Genomic DNA, 20317 nt, shown 5'->3' on the forward strand with positions numbered 1-20317 from the left:
GGACAACCCCAAACCCCGCGGCTCTGGGTGGTTTGGGATGGGGCTCCAGAGGGAGTGGGATGAACCCCGAAACTGCCGCGTGGGGCATGGCTGGGCTCCCCTCTCCCTGCTGCATCCGTCCTCTCCACCTTTCCCTCGAATCTGCTCCATCGGGGAAATCTCACCGGGAACCCCACAACCCACAGCGAGTGGGGAACTCCGTCCCTGTGACCCCCAGACCCCTTTTGGCTCCGCGGGAGCCGAGCCCTTCCCAAATCCAGGATTTCCGGGGGGGTGGCAGCTCCGGCTCCCCCTCTGCTTCCCGCGGGGGGATTTGGGGTGTCGGGGGCTCAGCCCTCACCTGGGTCTGGGTGAGCCCCAGCTGCGCGGCCAGCTCGGCGCGCTCGGGCAGCGCCAGGTACTGCGCCTTCTGGAAGCGGCGCTGCAGGGCGGCCAGCTGGTAGCTGGAGTAGATGGTGCGGGGCTTGCGGATCTTCTTGGGCTTCCCGTTGACCATCCGCACCTCCGGCTCCGGCTCCTCCTTCACGGACACTGCGAGAGGGCGCGGGGTGAGCGTGAAGGGCTCCAAGGGCAGCCACCCCGTCCCCAGCCCGGTGTCACCCGTCTCTAGCTCGGTGTCACCCCTTCCCCAGCTCGGTGTCACCCATCCCTAGCTCGGTGTCACCCGTCTCTAGCTCGGTGTCACCCCTTCCCCAGCCTGGTGTCACCCGTCTCTAGCTCGGTGTCACCCGTCCCCAGCCCGGTGTCACCCCGCTCGGGGTGCTGGCAGCGCCCCGTCCCCTGCGACAACCTCTGGGACCCCCCCGGGACACGTCCCGGACTCTGCATCCAGCACGGAGCCGTCCCCACGGGAACGGCTGAGCCCCCACAGCCGCCAGCAGCCCCCTGCCCCCAGCCCGGAGGGGCACAATCCTACAAAGATCGGGGACATTCCCAGGGGTAAAACCCCATAAAAACAGGGGGGTTAAAACCCCACAAAGATCGGGGACACTCCGAGGAGCTAAAACCTCACAAAAATCGGGGGCGGAGGGGTGGGTTAAAGTCCCACAAAGATCGGGGACACCCCGAGCGGCACAACCCCACAAAGATCGGGGGGTTAAAACCCCACAAAGACCGGGGACACCCCGAGGGACACAACCCCACAAAGCCCGGGGGGTAAAATCCCACAAAGCCCGGGGGGTTTACCCCCACAAAGCCCGGGGGGTTTACCCCCACAAAGCCCGGGGGTTAAAGCCGCACCAAGCCCCCCCGGCACCCCGCGGGAGCGGCGGGGCGGGCACGCTCCCGGTGCCCCGCTCCATCCGTACCTGCCTCCTGCGGCGGGAGCTGCTGCTCCCTGAAGTGCCCGTACTGGCGGTACGAAGGGCTGTAGGAATACTCGGATTTGGGCGAGTAGGTGCCGGCGGCGCCGATGCCGTTCAGGTTGAACTGGGGGTAGGGGTAGTGGCCCACGGGCTGCCCGTACGACTGGCCCGGGTAGTAGTCGTGCTGGCCCGTGTAGTAGCCCAGGTCGGTGACCGAGGACTCCGGCAGGGTGGGAGAGTCCTTGGAGGCTGCGTGGCAGCTCAGCGAGCCCGAGAGGTCCGTCAGGATGCTGGAGAGCTTCTTATCGAAAGAGCCGCTCATGGCTGGCAGCGGGGAGGGGGCGGCTGCCTGCCCGCGCCGGGGACCCCCCAACCTGGCGGCGGCCGCGGCCTGGCGTGCCCCGAGCGGGATCCGGCGCTGCGGCTGCTTCGCGAGGAGCCACCGAGAGACTGTGCCCAAACCTCCGGCCCCGGCCGCCTGCTTAAAGCCTTTAATTAGGGAGCAGGGCAGGGTGGGTGCGCATTCCGATTGGCTCCAGAAATATTGCCTGGGAGGCAAAATAGGCTCCTGCCTCCTCCTGTGTGGGTTTTTTTTTTTTTCCTCTCTCCCTTCTTTTTTTTTTTTTTTTTTTCCTTCTCTCTCTCAAGAAACAACAAAGAGTGGGTGAAGGAGGGTGAGGGAGTAAATAAAGTGTGCAGGGTCCTGCCTGCAGGAGGGGTGTCCCGGGGACACAGGGGACACTGTGGGGGACAGGACAGGGCTGTTTACAAGGGGATTTTGGGGTTGTGGGGGGATTTTTTTGAGGAGTGTTTGAGTTTGTTTGTTGTGAGGCAGGGAAAGAGTGTTGGGATTTAGGATGGGGATGGATCCGTGCTTGGGGCTGGGGGTTTTAGGGGTTTGTTTACGGCCCCCCGACTTCTCCCCTGCTCCCCCCTTCTCCCAGCAGCGTCCTCCAGTCCAACACCACCCCCAGGCAGAGCCCCCCCAGAGGATCCTCCCGTACCCCCAACTGGCGGCACCTCGGGGCAGCGACAAGCCCCGATTTTGGGGGACACCCCCCGGGGGTCTGTGCCCTTCTCTCACCCCCACTCAGAGCTGTGACCCCTGTGCTGCCCCAAGGACCCCCAGCAGCATGACCCAGCCGGGGGTCGCGGGCCAGCCCTGGTCCCCCCCCAGGCCACCCGCCGGGCTGTCCCCACCGCCCCAGAACCGGGGAGGGGGACTTTGAAAGGGGTGGGTTTATTTTTGGGGAGGGGTCTCTGCTTCTGCGGGCAGGAACTTCCCCTGACAAGAACCGGGGGCTGGGAGGGGTCTGGGTCCGTGGCCCGGGCGGGGCTGTCCCCTCCTGTCCCCTGTGTGTCCCCTCCTGTCCCCTGTGTGTGGTGTCCCCCCTCCCCGCATTGTCCCCGCGGTGCCCCCCGGGTCCCCCCCGGCCCGGCCCGCGGCGCGGGGCAACGGCTCCGCCTGGCGGCCACGGCGGGAACTGCGCAGAGCCCCGGCGATCGCGGGTTCGAGTCCCGGCACCGCCGGAACCGCTGGACTGCGGGGAAAGAGGGAGAAAAATGGAGAATGGGAAAGGAGAGGGAATGGGAATGAGAACGGGAACAGGAATGGGAACAGGAATGGATGTAGGAACAGGAATAAATCGCAATAGGAATAAGAATAGGAACCCGGATAAATAGGAATAGGAATGCATAGAAAGAGGAATAAGAACAGGAAAATTAGTAGGAATAGGATTAGAAGTAGGAATGGGATTAGAAGTAGGAATAGGAATTAATAGGAATAGCAATAAGAGCTAGAACAGGAAAAGGACAAACAGAAATAGAAGTAATAGAAATAGAAACAGACATAAATGGAAATAATAGAAGCAGAAATAAAGAGAGCAGGGATGAATGCCCAAGGGAAGCAGGGGCCTCTGCAGGAGGCCGAGCGTGACCCCGGAGCCGGGAGAACAGCACTGCCTCGCTTCCCACGTGGGAATTGTAGCTGGGGATTCCAGGAATTCATTCCGAGGGGACAGAAGTGTCTGGGAGCAGCCCAGCCCAGCCCTGGGAGCTGCGCCGGGGTTCCCGGGGAGGTTCCCAGGGTCCCCGGAGCCGCTGGGACATCCGCAGGCCCCCAGCCTGGCTGTCGCCCTCCCGCCGCGCTGTCGCCAGGGCCGGGCCCCGCCGGGAGCGGCGCTGCGGCAGGAAAAGCCGGTTGTGGGGCTGGAGGCCGGGGAGGGCAGCGCGGAGCGGGGCTGGAGGGGGAGCGGGTCCGGCCAGTCCCCGACCAGTCTGGGGCTGGGAGCTCTGGGGCTGCCGAGCCTGTGGAACCCCAAATGCGGGAGCTCAGGGCTGGGGAGGGGCTGGGGGGGCAGTTTGGGGGGGCTGAAATCGCTGTTCTGGGGCACCCGAAGGTCTTTGGGGGGTTCCACGGACAGGGCTGAGCACAGGGTCCGGCCAGTCCCCCACGAGGGTCCCCCACAGGGCTGGGGGTACCCCCCAACACCCCTACAACCCCCCCGTGACCCCCCAAGGCTGAAGGGTTTCCTCCGCATGTCCCCCAAAAAGGCCGGGGGGGTCCCGGAGCCCGGCAGGGTCCCCGGGAGTCCCCGCGTGTCCCCCCGGCCCTGTCACAGCCGCGGGGGTTGGGCTTGGGGGGTCCCCGAGCGCCCCAACCCCCTCCCCACCCCCCCCGAGCATCTTTGGGTCAATGGCGCCACCTCGTGGCCTTTGGGGGCAATGACACCGCGGGGTGACGTCATCGGTGTCACTGCGGGCGGGGCCGGGGGATGGGGACAAGGGACAGGGGGACAGAGGATTGGGGACAGGGGATTTGGGGACAGGGGATGAGGACAGAGGATTGGGGGGACACGGGATTTGGGACAGGGGATGGGGACAAGGGACAGGGAATGGGGACGGGATTTTGGGGACAGAGGATTGGGAACAAGGGACATGGGATAGGGACAGGGGGACAGGGGTTTGGGGATAGGGGACGGGGGATTTGGGACAGGGGACAGGGAATGGGCACAGGGGATGGGGACAGGGGATGGGGATAGGAGATTTGGGCAACACAGGACTGGGGACAAGGGACAGGGGATGGGGACACGAAGCAGGGTACAGGGGACAGAGGATGGGGACAGGGGATGGGGGATTGGAGACAGGGGTTGGGGACAGGGGACAGGCTACAGGGGACAGCGGATGGGGACAAGGGTGGGGACAGGGAGGTCCCCGCGCCAGGGCCGGTTGCCGCTGCCGGCAGCGCTGCCCGCGATGTCGCCGTTGCCGTCACTCTTTCCAGTGCCGGTGACACGGCACAGGGGCACGGGGACATCGGGCGGGGGACACCGGACATCCTGCAGCCCCCCCAGGCCAGCCCGGCCCGGATTTCCCGGCCCGGTGGGAGCGGCGCGGCGGCTCCCGGTGACCTTTGCCGGGGTCGGGACGGTGACAGCCGCGGCCGCCGCCCCCGGCAGGGAAGCGGCGATGCTGCCATGTCCCCGCCGGGTCCCCTCCCTGTCCCCGCGGGGGCGGGGCTGTCCCACGGCCCGGCCCCGCCCCGGTGCCGCTCCCGGGGTCCCGGTATGACCTCCTGACATGGGGGGGGTCTCGTCCCGGGGGTCCCCTCTCTCCTGGGGGGGTCCCATGCCGGGGGGTCCCATCCCAAAGAGGTGCCAGGTAGGGGGGTCCTACCCCGGGGGGATTAGGGCGGGAGGAATGGGGGGAATTGTCCCGCGGGGGCGTGGGGAGGGGGCACTGGGGAGGGGGCACTGGGGAGGGGGGCACTCGGGGGGTCTGGCAGGGGGCGGGGTCCGAGCCCCGCGACCCCCGGCGGGGGTGACGCAGCTGCGGCTGCCCAGGTGCGCCCGCCCCCCCCTGCCCCGCGCACCTGAGCGCGCAGGTGCCCGCGGGGTGCGCGGCCCCTTTAAGGGGCGTGTCCGGAAGCGCCGCGGCCCCGCCCCGGCCCCGCCCGGCCCCGCCCCCCGCGCACCGGTCCCGGTGGGGCGGCAGGGCGGGTACGGCGGCCGGTGCGGGACATGGCGCGGCGCCGCCGGCTGCTGCCGCCGCCCCTGCCGGGGCTGCTGCTGGGGCTCGGCCCGGTGCTGCTCGGCGCCGCCGCCGCCTTCAACCTGGACCGCACCTTCCCCGTGCTCAAGGAGGGCCCCGCCGGAGCCTTGTTCGGCTTCTCGGTAGCGCTGCACCGGGAGACGGAGCGGCGGGAGCGGAGCCTGTGAGCGCGGCCGGGGGGCGGGGGGCGAGCCCCGTGCAGTGGGGGGGGCCCGGCTGCGCTCCCCGTGCGGAGCGGGAGAGCGAGGCGAGGTTCACCTGAGTGGGGGGGGAGGGTTGGGACGGGGAAGAACCGGGAGGGGTCCCCCGTGGGGGTGCGGGGGGTCCCCGGGAGGATCCGGGGCGTCTCCGGTGGTTGGGACCCCCGTGAGGCCGAGGAGAGTGAGGCAGCGCTTTACCTGTCAGCGGGGGCGTCTCCGTGAAATGCGGGGTTCCCCGTGCGGGGCGGAGGCGCTCAGAGTGGTCCCCGTTAGGGTTGGGGTCCCCGTGGGGTGCGGATCCCCCGTGGGGTGGGGCAGAGCGGGGAGGGTCCCCCGTTGGGATGGGGGTCCCACGTGGGGCGGGGTCCCTGTGGCACGGAGGGTCCCCCGGGGGTGCTGGGGGTCCCACCCCGAGCCCCCTCCTCATCCCCCGCGTGCTGCGCGCCCACCGCGGGGTCCCGGTGACACGGGGGGGCGTCTGGCAGCAGCGTGGGGTCACCCCGTGTCCCCCCAGGTGCGCTCGGAGCCCCTCGGGGTGGGGGATCCCTTCCCAGCCGAGCGGTCCCGGCCGGCGCCAACCCTCAGCGGGGCGGTGGCGGAGCCCCCCGAGCTCCCCCCGAGCTCCGCCGGTGCCGGCGGGGCCCCGTGCCCGGGAACCTGTTGGGCTGTGGTTCCTGCTGCCGGGCAAAGCCCCAACAAAAGCCCTTTTCAGCCGGAGCAGCCCCCGTGCCGTCGCACCGCTGTCACTCGCTGTGTCCCCCGCTGTCCCCCGGGGTACCCCGCTGTCCCGGACCGCCCCGCTCCCCGGCCCCGGTCCCGCCTGGCCGGGAATTCCCGTCCGTGCCGGGAGAGAGCCCCGCCGCAGGGGCTGGGCTGGCTTTGTCCCCCTGAAGGGCACGGGATTTTGCTGGATCACCTTCCCGCGGCTCTCCCGGCTGCGAGGGGGGGGGGCTTTTGGAGACCCCCGGGACCCCCCGGGACCCCGTTTGTCCCGGGGGGCCGGCGGCAGCTGCCCGTGCAGGCATGTGCCGCTCCGCATTCCAGGGATGCATTTGGGGCCGTGGGATGAGGAGCTGTTGTTGCTCCCGTGCCGGAGGGAGCGGAGCCGTTCCCGCGGAGCCCCGGGAGGGGTGCGGGAGACCCCCTGCCCCCGCGGCCCGGTCCTGCCCGCTCCGGTGGCCCCGCAGCCGGGGGGCTCCGGGCGGGGGTCGCGGCTGGCACCGGGACAGGTCGGGAACGGCCCCGGGGGAGGTTTTGGGGGGGCCGTGACAGGGACCCGCCACCCCCGCACCTGCGCCGCGTGTCCCAGCGTGTCCCAGCGCGATCCCGGCGGGGCGCGGAGGCTCCGCCGGCGGCGGGGAGCGGCTTCGGAGCCGGAACCCCCCCGGGCACCCACGGCCCGTCCCCGGGAGCCTCCGCGGGGAGCAGCGCGCCGTTCTCTCCCCGCTTCGGGGCGTCGGAGCCGCCCCGGGGTGCGGCCGGCGCTGGGGGACCCCCGGAGCCCCCCGGGGTCGCACCCGCGGCCCGGTGCCGGGCGAAGGCGGCGGCGCCCTCCGCTCGCAGGTGCAGGGTGGGGACAGGAAAGCGACGCTTCCTGCCCCCGCCCTGCCCCGTGTGCCACTCGGGACGGGGGGTCCCGTGCTTTTTTGGGGGGCTGGCTGCTGCCCTGGCTGCTGGGATGCTCCGGGGCAGCGCCGGCATCCCCGAAGTCCCGGGTGGGCGCGGCGGGGCCGGGGCGATGCCGGAGCCCCCCGGTTCCGCCCCCGCCGAGCCGAGCGCGCCCCGCGGAGCTGTGCCATGCAAAGGTTTGTTTGCTCGCTCCTCCCGGGCCAGGTGAGCGCGGCTGGGAGCGGGGCTCTTATCAGCCGAGATTACGGAGCTCCTCGGGCCGTCCGCGTCCGGCCGCTCCCACCCGGAGCCGCTTTTGGCTGCCGGAGCCGCTCGGCCCGGCCCAGGTGGGTTTGGAGGTCCCCGGGTGACCTGGGGAAACTGAGGCACGGGAGATCCGTTCCAGGAAAGCTGAGGACACCCACCCTCCCAAAATCTTCAGCCAGAGGGGAGGCAGCACCCACATCTGCAGCCCTCTGGGAACTGGGGCTCTGCCCGGGGCTCGGGGGTCTTCCTGATTCCAGCTGGCTGCTGAGGAGAGCGCTCTCCTGGCTGCGTTCCCGGCTTTCCCTCCCCCCGGCCGGGCTGTTGCGGATTGCTGGAGCTGGCTGAGCTCCCCCTGCCTTGGCCCGAATCCGCCGGGGTCCTGCGGGGCTGCGGCTGCTCGGCAGGAGGAGGGGGACGGATGTGGGGCCGTCTGTCCATCCATCCACCCATCCCTCCGTCCGTCCATCCATCCATCATCCATCCATCCATCCATCCATCCGCCCGTCCGTCCGTCCGTCCATCCATCCCTCCCGGAGCTGTCCCCCCACTCCCGGCTCCTTCCCAGAGGGGTCCCGGTGGATTTCCTGCCCAGGGACCCCCATGACAAACACAGCGGCACTGGGGACAAGCTGGGGGCGGGCCGGGCTCCCCCCGCCTGCTCCTCTCCTCCCGGCTCCTGGCGAAGATGGATGAGGAGCTCCCCTCGCTGCCCAGCTGCTCCCTGGGGAGGGGGTTCTGGGGCTGGGGGCCTCGGGGGGTGCACGACCCCCCTGTTCCAGACCGTGCTGAGGTGTCCGGGTGGGATTCTCTGCCATCCTCGCCACTCCCACCGCAGGGGGGGCCGCAGTTTGGGGTCCTGGTGCCCGGAGCTTCCCACAGCCCCCGCTCCCAGCGGAGCCAGCGCTGGCAGGGAGCTCCCCCCGCTCCATCCAGCCCCCCCACGCTTGCCAAGGCGGATTAGGACGGAGCACGGCCTCACATTCCTGCTTCCCTCCCGTCCCGGCCTCCCCCTCGTGCCGCTCTCTGACCATGCCGAGCACAGCCCCAGCTCCCGTCCCCGCAGCCCACTGGGACCAGCGCCACAAACTGGTCCCGGCCCCTCCAGAATCCCGGCTCGCTGCCCCGGGCAGCCGCGGGCCCGTGGCCCCCTGGCTCACAGCGGGGCGGGGGCCGCCCCTGGGTGCCCCCCCTGTTTTGGAAAGCCCCGCACCCCTCCTCTCCCAGGAGCGGAGCTGCGGGTGGGCTGCCGTGCCGGGAATCTTGGCTGGAGGCAGCGGCGTGCCGGAGCTGCTTGGCTTGGGTGGGCTCCCGCCCCCCGGGACCCGCGGGGACGGCGGGGTCCGGCCGGGCCGGGACCACCGGGGGAGCCTGGGGGCACCCCCGGGGCTGCAGGTCCCGGTGGGGTTCGGGGTGTGGGGGCAGCACCCCCCCAGCTCTGAGTCACAGCAGCCGCCCTGAGTCACTTCCCCCCCAGGTAAGAGGCGACAATGGTGCCCCTGTGCCCCCCCCTTGCAGCTGGGGTGGGGGGCAGATTCCTGCGTGCCGAGCTGGCATCACCGCGAGCCATCACCCCCCTGGCTCCCTTCCCTGCCCAGCGGCTTTGCGGCACCCCCATCCTGGCATTCCTGCGGGGAGCAGCCCCCCGGACCCCCCTTTGGGCTGAGCGGTGCCAGCCCCCCCCACCTGCAGCCCCGGGCTGACTCAGCCGCCCCGGGGGGGTCCCGGCGTGCCGGGGCGGGGGCTGCCCGCGGCCCCGCATTCCTCCTGCGCCTGGGCTTTGAGTCAGCGCCCGGCCCGCCCGGACGTGCCCGCGCTGCCGGCCGCGCATTGCTCGGCTTCCCGGCACTCCCTGCCCGCCGGCGCTGCCGGGGGAACGGGCGAGCGGGCGCGGCGGCGTTTGGCCCCGTCCGCCGCTGCTGTGATGGGCACCGCGGGGATGGGCACGGCGGCGTTTGGCCCTGTCCTCGCTGGTGGCCCTGCTGAGGACTGGCCAGCTCGTTACACCAGTGAGCATCTCTGGGTGCCCTGTCCCCTTCATGTCCTGGGTGCCATGTCCTGGGTGCCGTGTCCTGTGTGCTGTGTCCTCTCCACGTCCTGTGCCATGTCCTCTGTGCCATGTCCCCCTCCATGTCCTGGGTGCCATGTCCCTCTCATGTCCTGGGTGCTGTGTCCCCCCCCCCCCCCCATGTCCCCCTCCATGTCCCAGGTGTCGTATCCCCCCCATGTCCCCCAGTGTCCTGGGTGCCATGTCCTCTGTGCCATGTCCCACTCCATGTCCTGGGTGCCGTGTCCCCCCGAGTGTCCCGCCTGCCAGAGGGAGTCACTTCCTCCCCAGCACGGCCACCTCCACGCCATTGTCCTGGCGCTCCCCAAGGACTTCCCGGCGGAAAGTCCGGCCCTTCCGGAGCCCTCCAGCCATGCCAGCTCCCCATGCCAGGGCCACGGGGCCTTGCCGGGCTCCCCAGCATCTTCCTTTGGGGTGGGGGGGTCCCTTTAGCATCAGCTGAAGGGGTTGGGGGGCACATCCAGCCTGGAATGCCGATGTCCCCCATGGCACTGCCCTTCCTGGGGGAGGTCACCCCTGGGAGGTGCTGCCTGTCCTGGGACAGCCGGGGTCAGGGGTGTCTGAGGGGTGTCTGTGCGGGGTGAGGGGTGTTTGTCCTGGATTAAGGGTGTCCATCCCAGATGAGAGGTGTCCATCCCAGATTCGGGGTGTCCATCCCAGATTCGGGTGTCCATCCCAGATGAGGGGATCCATCCCAGATGAGAGGTGTCCATCCCAGATTCGGGTGTCCATCCCAGATTCGGGTGTCCATCCCAGATTCAGGGATCCATCCCAGATTCGGGGATCCATCCCAGATTCGGGTGTCCGTCCCAGATTTGGGAATCCATCCCAGATGAGGGGATCCATCCCAGATTCGGGTGTCCGTCCCAGATTTGGGAATCCATCCCAGATGAGGGGATCCATCCCAGATTCGGGTGTCCGTCCCAGATTTGGGAATCCATCCCAGATGAGGGGATCCATCCCAGATTCGGGGATCCATCCCAGACTCGGGGATCCATCCCAGATTCGGGAATCCATCCCAGATTCAGGGATCCATCCCAGATTCAGGGATCCATCCCAGACTCGGGGTGTCCGTCCCAGATTTGGGAATCCATCCCAGATTCAGGGATCCATCCCAGATGAGGGGATCCATCCCAGATTCGGGTGTCCGTCCCAGATTTGGGAATCCATCCCAGATGAGGGGATCCATCCCAGATTTGGGAATCCATCCCAGATGAGGGGATCCATCCCAGATTCGGGGTGTCTGTCCCAGCTCCCCGCTCCCGGGGCTCTGTCCCCGCGTTCCCTGGCGCGGCACTCGGTGCTGTCGGCCGGACACGCCGCAGCTGTGCCGGGGCTGGGGATGGATCAGAGCCTGGCCGGGAAGGGCCGGGGCTGTCCTGGGGGTGCTGAGCCCCCCCCTCCCTCTCCTTTTCCCCGCCAGCACAGCGAGGTTTGGGGGGGTCACTGTGACCCCTCTTCCCACCCCCCGTGCATGGGGATGGGGCTCAGCCATGGGATGGAGTCTGGGAAGAGTGGGGTGACTCCATCCGTCTGTCCCTGAGGCCGTTTGGGGTCCCTGTGTCCCCTTCCAGCTCTGGAGACGGGGCTGACCTCGTTATTTGGGGGTGTCAGGGTGTGACAAACTCTGGGCAAGCAGCTCCGGTGTCCCCCAAGTGTCCCCTCCCCAGACCACCCACCCTCTCTGCACCCCAAAATGAGTCGGAGGGGTCTGGGGGGTGGGACCTGCTCCCCCCATCACCCACCAGGTGCCCCCTTCGTGCCCCCCAGGCTGCTGGTGGGGGCCCCCCGGGACGCGGAGCCGGTGAACGGGACGCGCACGGGCGCCGTGTACGCCTGTCCCCTGAGCGCTGCCACCCGCGACTGCCAGCGCCTGCCCATCGAGCTCAAGGGTGGGTGCCCCCCCCGGGGTGTGTGACCACCCCAAAACCCCCCCCGGGCGTGGGGACCCCCTCTCAGGCCGGCTCTTCCCCCGCAGATGAGCCCGACAAGGCCATCATCGAGGACATGTGGCTGGGGGTGACAGTGGCCAGCCAGCGGCAGCCGCCGGGGAGGGTCCTGGTGAGTCAGGGGCTTTGCACGCCCAGATCCCCATTCCTTGCACACCCAGATCCCTGTTCCTTACACACCCAGATCCTTGCACACCCAGATCCCTGTTCTTTGCACACCCAGATCCTTGCACACCCAGATCCCTGTTCCTTGCACACACACACACCCTTGGGGTGTCCCTCCACATTTGGGATGTCCCCTGAGCCTCAGTGTCCCTGCTGTCCCCAGGCCTGTGCCCACCGCTACACGCGGGTGCTGTGGTCAGTCCCTGATGTGTCCCTGAGCTGTGCCTGTCCTTGTCCCTGTCCACGTGCCAGGCCTGTGCCCACCGCTACACGCGGGTGCTGTGGTCAGTCCCTGATGTGTCCCTGAGCTGTCCCTGTCCCTGTCCCTGTCCCCGTGCCAGGCCTGTGCCCACCGCTACACGCGGGTGCTGTGGTCGGGCGCGGAGGCGCAGCGCCGCATGGTCGGCCGCTGCTATGTGCGGGGCAACGACCTGCGCCTGGACCTGGCCGACGAGTGGCAGACGTACCACAACGAGATGTGCAACGCCAACACCGACACCGACGAGACCGGCATGTGCCAGATGGGCACCAGCGCCGGCTTCGGCGCCAACATCATCTACTTCGGGGCGCCCGGCGCCTACAACTGGCAGGGTGAGGGTCCTGGGGGGCACGGGGGGCACCTGCCAGCCCTGGGGTCACCCCTCTGGCACCCCTTTTCCTGGGGGGCATCTGCCAGCCCTGGGGTCACCCCTCTGGCACCCCTTTTCCTGGGGGGCACCTGCCAGCCCTGGGGTCACCCCTCTGGCACCCCTTTTCCTGGGGGGCACCTGCCAGCCCTGGGGTCACCCCTCTGGCACCCCTTTTCCTGGGGTTCCCCTCACCTCTGGGGACGCTTCCTTGCCCAGGGGGTCTGTGGCCCCTTGGGACCCCCTTCTCGAGGTGCCCGTGCCCCCGTGGGACCCCCCAAGGCTGTGGGTGACCCCCCTCACCGTTCCAGGCACGGATTACATGCTCCAGCGGGACTCGTGGGACCTGCACGACTTCTCCTACCCCAACAAGAGGAACGGCAACACCTACATAGGTGGGGGGGACCCCGGCAGGGGTTTGGGTGGGGGGTTTAGGGGGAACGCTGGGGGTGGGGGGGACTCAGGGAGCCTTGAAGACCCCGCTGGGATGTGGGATGGTGAGACTGGGGGGCAGTGGTGGCATTGGGGTGACGTCGGGCACGGAGGGAGAAGATGGGGAGGGTGATTTGGGGTGAGGAGGAGCTTTGGGAGCTGGGAGTATTGGGCGTGGATGTCAAAGACGCTGGGGACACTTAGGGACACTTAGGGACACTTAGGGACAGTTAGTGACATTTGGGGACACTTAGAGACACTTAGTGACACTTAGGGAAGGTCAGTGACACTTGGGGACACTTGGGGACACTTGGGGACAGTCAGTGACACTTGGGAACACTTGGGGACACTTAGGGACACTTAGTGACACTTGGGGACCCTTGGTGACACTTGGTGACACCTGGGGACACCTGAGGACCCTTGGGGAGGGTGTGAGCCGTTCCCGGTGCTCGCCCGGGGCGCGGGGGGCTCGGGGAGGACGCGGGGGCACCCCGGGGTCCCTCCCTGACGCGGCGCCCGCAGGGTACACGGCCGAGGCGGGCAGCGCGGTGCTGCAGCGGGACGCGGTGACGGTGGTGACGGGCGCGCCCCGGTACCGGCACACGGGCGCCGTGCTGCTGCTGAGCCGCGGCGCCCGGCAGGCGCTGAACCGGAGCCTGCTGCTGCCCGGCCCGCAGGTCGGCTCCTACTTCGGCAGCGCCCTCGCCCTGGCCGACCTCAACAACGACGGGTGAGGGGCTGCGACCCTCCCCCGGCTGCGGGGCGGGGCTCAGCTGGGGAGGGGGCTCAGCTGGGGCTCACCTGGGGCAGGGGTCTCACCTGGGGCTCACCTGGGGCAGAGGTCTCACCTGGGGCTTCCTGAAGACCAGCTGGGCTGGGATCTGTTGTCAGCTCCTGGGGGTGGGTGGGTCTTATTTAGGATGCCCTGAAGTTCAGGTGGGCTTGGACCCCCAAATTCCCAGGGGTGGGGGTCTCACCTGGGATATCACACAGCTCCCAGGAGTGGGGGTCTCACACCCTGCAGCTCCCAGGCGTGGGGGTCTCACCTGGAGCACCTTGCAGCTCCCAGGGGTGGGGGTCTTACACCCTGCAGCTCCCAGGGGTGGTGGGGGGGTCTCACCTGGAGCACCCCGCTGCTCCTGAGGGTGGGGGTCTCACCTGGAGCACCCCGCAGCTCTCAGGGGTGGTGGGGGGGTCTCACCTGGAGCACCCCGCAGCTCCCCTGGGATCTCTGTGGGTCCCAGCTCTGCTCTGGGGAGGTTTTTTGGGGGCAATCCCATTTTCACAGCTCTGGCGGGGGTCTCCCCCCACTTCAGGTGCGCTGGGGGCTGTGTCCCAGCCCTGGCCCCCAGCCCCCCGCTGTCCCCGCAGGTGGCAGGACCTGGTGGTGGGGGCCCCCTACTACTTCGAGCGGAAGCAGGAGGTGGGGGGCGCCGTGTTCGTGTTCATGAACGAGGCCGGGGGCTTCCAGCAGCTCCCCAGCCTGGTCCTCACCGGGCCCAGCTACTCCGGCTTCGGCTTCGCCCTGGCCAGCATCGGGGACATCAACCAGGACGGGTTCCAGGGTGAGCCGGGGACGCCTTCACGGTGGGGTCAGGAAAGGAGGGGGCCTGGGGGGTCTCTGGAGAGAGGTTTAGGGTGAAGAGGAGGAGATGGGAGAGGCTGGAGGTCCTGATTGTCCCCGTATTCCCTCTGCCCAACCCTCCCTCCCTCCTGTGCTGGGTTTGTGGGGTCTCACGGGGGGGGACCCTGGACACGGCCAGGGCTGGAGTTTGGGGTCCCAGGGAGGGCCCTGGGGGGCTGACCCTGCTCTTGTCTCCCCAGATATCGCCGTGGGGGCTCCTTTTGAGGGGCCTGGCAAGGTTTACATCTACCACAGCAGCGCCGAGGGGCTGCAGGACCGACCCCGGCAGGTAACGGCCCCGGGGAGCCCTGACCGGGCCAGGGGCTTTGGACACCCCCTGAGACCCCCACTCCGGGGCACTGTCTGAGAACCCCCTGCCCCCCAAACCCAGGTGATCAGCGGGTCCGAGCTGGGCCCCACCCAGATAAAAACCTTCGGGTACTCGCTGAGCGGGGGGCTGGACATGGACGGGAATTCCTACCCCGACCTGCTGGTGGGCAGCCTGAGCGAGCGCATCGTCCTGCTCAGGTACAGCCCTGGGGACAGGGGACAGGGGTCCCGCCCGGCCCCCCCGGCTGGGCACGGGGCAGGGGGCTCAGCCAAGCCCGATCCCTGCCCAGAGCCCGTCCCGTCATCAACATCCTGGACAAGACCTTCACGGTGACCCCCAGCAAGGTGGACCCTGCCCAGTGCACGCCCAAGTCCTGGTGAGTCCCTGGTGTCCCCGGTGTCCCCGTGGCTGCTGGTGGCAGCCCTGGCTCGGCTCACGGCCCCTTTGTTCCCCCAGCATGACGGTGACGCTGTGCTTCTCCTACAACCAGAGCGCGGGGGACCCCGGCTACAGCGAGAGGATCAGTGAGTGGGGGGCGCTGGGGGGACATGGGGACACCTTGTGGGGGGTGTTGGACAACTCGTGCTGTCCCCCAGCCCTGCAGTACACGCTGGAGGCCGACAAGGACCGGCACCCGCCCAGGGTCAGGTTCTCGGGGTCCCAATCTGCCACGTACACCGGGGACTTCTCCATGCCTGACACCCGCTGCCAGTCCCAGGAGCTGCTGCTGCTGGTGAGTGTCCTTCCCTCCATCCATCCATCCATCCATCCTTCCCTCCATCCCTCCTTCTCTCCATCTATCCATCCATCATCCATCATCCTTCCCTCCATCCATCCATCCATCCATCCATCCATCCATCCATCCATCCTTCCCTCCATCCCTCCTTCTCTCCATCCATCCATCATCCATCCATCATCCATCATCCTTCCCTCCATCCTTCCATCCCTTCATCCATCCATCCATCCATCCATGGATTCTATCATCCCCCATCCCTGTGCTCACTCTCTGGGGTCTCTTGCTGGCCTGGCAGCAGCAGAGGGGCCCCCAGCCGTGGCTGGAGCTGGTTTTGGGGCCCGGCAGGGATCTGTGAGTGATTCCCACCCCTGCAGGACAACGTCCGGGACAAGCTGCACCCCATCGTGCTCTCCATGAACTACTCCCTGCTGGAGAGGCCCAGAACCTTCCAGCTGGGCCCCCACTCCCTGGCCGCCTTCCCCGTGCTCAACCAGGACCAGTCCCACGAGAACGAGACCAAGGTGAGGCAGGCAGGGGGGACACGCCGGGGGTCCCGGGGGGTGGCGGGGGCTCAGGGCGCGTCCCTGTCCCTGCAGATCGAGTTCCAGAAGGAGTGTGGCTCCGACAACCAGTGCTACAGCAACCTCCAGCTGCAGAGCAGCTTCGTCACCGAGCAGAACCAGCCACTGCCCAGGTGACGCGGGGCCCTGGTGTCCCCTGGGGGTGTCCCTGGTGTCCCCACAGGGGTGTCCGTGTGTCCCCCTGGGTGTCTCTGTGTCCCCTGGGGGTGTCCCTGTGTCCCCCGGGGTGTCCCTGGTATCCCCCTGGGTGTCCCTGGTGTCCCCCGGGGGTGTCCCTGTGTCCCCCAGGGTGTCCCTGTGTCCCCCGGGGTATCCCTGGTGTCCCCCTGGGTGTCCCTGTGTCCCCCCGAGTGTCCCTGTGTCCCCCGGGGGTGTCCCCCGCTGACCCCGCTGTCCCCGCACAGGGTGAACGGCACCCAGGTGCTGCAGTACAGCCGGGACGTGCGCAAGCTGCACCTGAGCATCAACATCACCAACGTCCCCACGGCGCCCTGGAACGGCGAGGACGCCCACGAGGCCCTGCTCAACGTCACCGTGCCCCCCAGCCTGCTGCCCTCCTCCGTGCGCCCGGTACGGGGGGACACCCCGGGGCCCCGAGCCCCACCGGGACCGGCTGGGCTCGGCCGGAGCTTCCTGACCCCCTCTGCCCTCCCCAGAGCGGAGCCTGCACCTTTGGGGACACGGTGCTGTGCGAGCTGGGAAACCCCTTCAAGAGGAACCAGCGGGTGAGAGCTGCCCCCGCTGCCCCCCAGCCCGTCCCGGGGGGCTCGGCAGCGGGGCCCGGCTGAGCTGCTCCTGTGTGCGCAGGCAGAGCTGACCATCACCTTCGAGGCCATCGGGATCATGCTGGACACGCGGGAGGTGGCCGTGTGGCTGGACCTGTCCACGTGAGTGGGAGGGCGGCGGGACGGGGCCGGGGATGGTCCCGGTGGGACCGGGGAGATGCCGATCCCGGTGCCCCATCGCGGTGCCCCGGCAGGCAGAGCACCCAGGAGGATCTGCAGCCCGTGCTGGCCAAGCTGCTGGTGGATTACAGCATCCAGTCCTCGCTGAGCATGTGAGTGTCCCCTGCACCCGAGTGTCCCCTGAACCCCTCAGTGTCCCCTGCCCCCCTCAGTGTCCCCTGCATTCCCCCCACCCGTGTCTGGCTGTGCCTCAGTGTCCCAGGCATGGGGACACCGTGGGGTCGCAGTGGGATGTCCCCCGTGCCCCTGACGCCGTTCCCGTCCCCCATCCCATTCCCAGAACCTCCTCGCACATCCAGTCCTACTTCAGCGGGGCCGTGGTGGGTGAGTCGGCCATGGAGCAGGAGCAGGATGTGGGCAGCCCCCTCACCTTCGACTTCCAGGTGAGCTGGGCACGGTGCCGGAGGGAGGCGGATTTGGGATCGCGGGAGAGAAGCGGATTTGGGATCACAGGAGAGAAGCAGATTTGGGATCGTGGGAGAGAAGCGGATTTGGGATCACAGGAGAGAAGCAGATTTGGGATCGTGGGAGGGAGGCGGATTTGGGATCGTGGGAGGGAGGCGGATTTGGGATCGCGGGACGGAGATGGATTTGGGAACGCCAGACTCCACCTCCCGCCCTGCCCGCAGGTGACCACCAAAGGCGAGTCCCTGGGCACACTGGGCACCATCCTGCTGGGGTTTGAGTGGCCCTACGAGATCCCCAATGGCAAATGGCTCCTGTACCCCACCGAGATCCTGGTGAACGGCAACGACACGTGTCACCCGCCCGGTGGGGTCATCAACCCCCTCAACCTCACCGTGAGTCTCCCGGTGCCCCCAGGGCCGTGCCCCTGCCCCACCGCGGGGGTGCTTCAGCCCCCGGCACAGCCCAGGCTCTGATGGGGCTCGTGTCCCCCCTCAGCTCCTGCAGGACCGGGCTCCATCCCGGCGGAGACGGGAGCTGGAGCCCCCCGAGCCGGGGGAGCCCCCGGTCACCTTGGCCACCGGCCGGCGCCCGAGGTCCGAGGCGGCGCTGGTGAGTGGGGTGAGGGGGTCGGGCAGCGCGTCCCCCTCCCGGGTCACCGTCCCCTCTGCTTCCCGGCACCGGGGAGGCGCTTTGGGCCCCCCTGACCCCCGTGTCCCCCAGAGCTGCTCGGCGGGCACGGCGCGCTGCGTGTGGTTCGAGTGTCCCCTGCTGCACACGCAGCTCCCCTCCAGCTTCAGCCTCCGCGCCCGCGTCTGGAACAGCACCTTCATCGAGGTCAGTGCTGCCTGAGCCCTGGGGCGGCGTTAAACAGGGCCCCGAGCCTGCCAGGGCGCAGCTCAGGAGCTGGCACCCACCCCTGGGTGTCCCTACCCTCACCTGTGTCCCCCCTCCGTCCATGTCACCATCATCCATGTCCCTGTCATCATCCTCCACATCCCCATCACCATCCTCCACCTGCTGCCATCTGTGTCCCACCATCTCCGTGTCTCTCCCCACCATCCCCGTGTCCCTGCCTGTCCCTCAGCCGTGTCCCCCCGTCCCCAGGAGTTCCGGGACTTTGACCGAGTGAAGGTGACGGGCACGGCCACGCTGTTCCTGCGCTCGCAGGTGCCCACCATCACCATGAGGAACCACACGGTGCGGGTGAGCCGCAGCACAGCCCTGCTGGGGCAAACTGGGCGGGACTGGGGCCGCTGCAGCTCCGTGCCCCAACCCTCCGTGGCCCTTCCCACCCCTCCAGTTCTCCGTGGACGTGGACTCGGAGCTGCAGGAGGAGCAGCCGGCCGAGATCGCGCTCTGGCTGGTGCTGGTGTCGGTGGCAGCCGGGCTGCTGCTGCTGGGGCTCATCATCCTCCTCCTCTGGAAGGTGAGGGGGGTCCCAAATCCTCTTCCCAGGGACAGGGGGTGCAGGAGCTGCGCTGAGACCCGACGGGCTCATGTCACCCGTGGCCGCCTCCTCCCTGCCCGGCGAGGGGTGAGAGGGACTCGCCACTGGAAGATTGTCCCCTCGGCTGGAAGGTGCCCCACGGGTGGCAGGTGTCCCCCAGGTGGGAGGTGCCCTCCCAGGAGGAAGATTCCCAGCTGGAGAGGGATGAGGAAGAGGAGCAGAGAGACATTCCCAGCGTGTCTTGGGGTGCAAAACATTTTGGGATGTGTGCCCAAAGCGGGGCTGGACCTGCTCCCTGTGGCTGCGCTGCAGGAACTGGGGGACCCCCACAGCCCCCTGGGGACACCCGCAGCTTCTTGAAGCCCCCTCTTCTACCCAGGAGGGGCTCGCTGGTTCTGCAGGACCCCCTACCCCGCAGCATCCCTGTGGGGCATCTCCCTGCCCCTCTTCCCCCACCTGGGGGGGTGCCCAGGACCCCCCCAGCCCCTGTCCCGGCCCCCCTGACCCTGTCCCCTTCCCTGCAGTGCGGGTTCTTCCGGCGGGCCAACACCCGGGCCATGTACGAGGCCAAGGGGCAGAAGGCGGAGATGAGGATCCAGCCGTCGGAAACCGAGCGGCTCACGGACGACTACTAACGGGGGGCACCCCCCGTGCCCCCCCGGGCCCCGCCTGGTAATGCCCCGTGGGGCCGGGCTGCAGCGGCATCTTCCTCCTCTTCAGCCTCCTCTCCTCTTCCTCTGTCCCGCAGGGTCCCTCAGGGCTCCGCGGGGTCTCCGGGCGGCTCCAGGATCGCTGCTCCCTTTGCTCCGCTCTTCGCCGCCTCGGGGGTCTCTGTCCCTCTCCCCGACCCTCCCCGGCCCCTCGCTGACCCCCTGTCCTCTCTCTCTGCCCCTCGCAGTGTGACTTTTTCCAGCGGACCCGCTACTACCGGATCATGCCCAAGTACCACGCGGTGCGGATCCGGCAGGAGCAGCGCTACCAGCCCGGGGGGCTCCTGCCCCGCCGCCGCAAGAAGCTCTGGGTGACCAAGTGGCAGGAGCCGGACAAGTACTACTGACCCCCTGCCCCGGCCCGGGCCCCTGCCGGGGGGCTCTGACTTTGCACAAGCGCAACTCCCCCTGCCCCATCCCCTCCGACACGGCTGCCCCCGGCGCTGGCTCCCGCAGCCCCTCCCGGTTCTACCGGGGGGCTCCCGCAGCCCCTCCCGGTTCTCCCGGAGGGCTTCCGCAGCCCCTCCCGGTTCTCCCGCAGCCCCTCCCGGTTCTCCCGGAGGGCTCCCGCAGCCCCTCCCGGTTCTCCCGGGGGTCTCTCGCCCGCTCGTGCCTTGAATGCTTGTGGGGGTGACCCCCCAAATTTCCCCCCCCGCTCGCCGAAGTGCTGCTGGCCTCACCGAGTGCCTTCCCCCTACCCCAGCGCTGACACTCCGCTCGCCACCTCCCTGTCCCTTGTCCCCAACCTCCCCGGGACACGTCCCGGCCCCTGGGGAACGTCCCCGCCGGCCGCGACACGCTCGACCCTCTCCCCTTGGCGATGGGTGCGGGACCCCGCTGCTTTCCCCG

The 20317-nt window shown here is 68.9% G+C and overlaps 2 protein-coding genes across 3 annotated transcripts in view; one reads left to right on the top strand and one right to left on the bottom strand.

Annotated features, from left to right (window-relative positions):
- Positions 1 to 1626, bottom strand: part of NPEPPS (aminopeptidase puromycin sensitive) — a 15257-nt gene extending 13631 nt beyond the window's left edge. The window contains exons 1-2 of the mRNA XM_077788396.1: positions 1308 to 1626; positions 212 to 531 (exon numbers count right to left, since the gene is read on the bottom strand). Of these exons, the coding sequence (XP_077644522.1) occupies positions 212 to 531; positions 1308 to 1626 (639 nt within the window). The remainder of the gene's footprint in view (positions 1 to 211; positions 532 to 1307) is intronic.
- A 3695-nt stretch (positions 1627 to 5321) lies between these two features.
- ITGA3 (integrin subunit alpha 3) lies at positions 5322 to 19903 on the top strand. 2 transcript variants are annotated; one of them, XM_077788347.1, is made up of 25 exons: positions 5322 to 5517; positions 11265 to 11386; positions 11473 to 11555; positions 11950 to 12199; positions 12546 to 12629; positions 13189 to 13396; positions 14038 to 14231; positions 14491 to 14579; positions 14682 to 14818; positions 14911 to 14997; positions 15078 to 15145; positions 15218 to 15354; positions 15732 to 15878; positions 15954 to 16051; positions 16343 to 16508; positions 16595 to 16663; positions 16746 to 16825; positions 16918 to 16995; positions 17184 to 17286; positions 17533 to 17703; positions 17807 to 17920; positions 18032 to 18145; positions 18416 to 18514; positions 18612 to 18737; positions 19657 to 19903. In XM_077788347.1, the coding sequence occupies exons 1-25, from the start codon at positions 5324 to 5326 to the stop codon at positions 19813 to 19815; spliced, it is 3177 nt and encodes a 1058-aa protein (XP_077644473.1). In that variant the 5' UTR covers positions 5322 to 5323; the 3' UTR covers positions 19816 to 19903. The 2 variants fall into 2 exon arrangements, with proteins under 2 accessions (XP_077644473.1, XP_077644474.1); XM_077788348.1 differs by lacking the exon at positions 19657 to 19903 and adding an exon at positions 19283 to 19394.
- Positions 19904 to 20317: the final 414 nt, after the last annotated feature.

Source organism: Lonchura striata, chromosome 25, assembly GCF_046129695.1.
Source record: "Lonchura striata isolate bLonStr1 chromosome 25, bLonStr1.mat, whole genome shotgun sequence".
Classification (NCBI taxonomy): Eukaryota; Metazoa; Chordata; class Aves; order Passeriformes; family Estrildidae; genus Lonchura; species Lonchura striata.

Coding starts and splice junctions, on each gene's coding strand:
- ITGA3 (XM_077788347.1), top strand. CDS start 5,324: ATGGCGCGGCGCCGCCGGCTGCTGCCGCCGCCCCTGCCGGGGCTGCTG. Junction 12,200..12,545: donor CGGCGCCTACAACTGGCAGG/GTGAGGGTCCTG, acceptor TCACCGTTCCAG/GCACGGATTACATGCTCCAG. Junction 17,921..18,031: donor CGAGGTCCGAGGCGGCGCTG/GTGAGTGGGGTG, acceptor CGTGTCCCCCAG/AGCTGCTCGGCGGGCACGGC.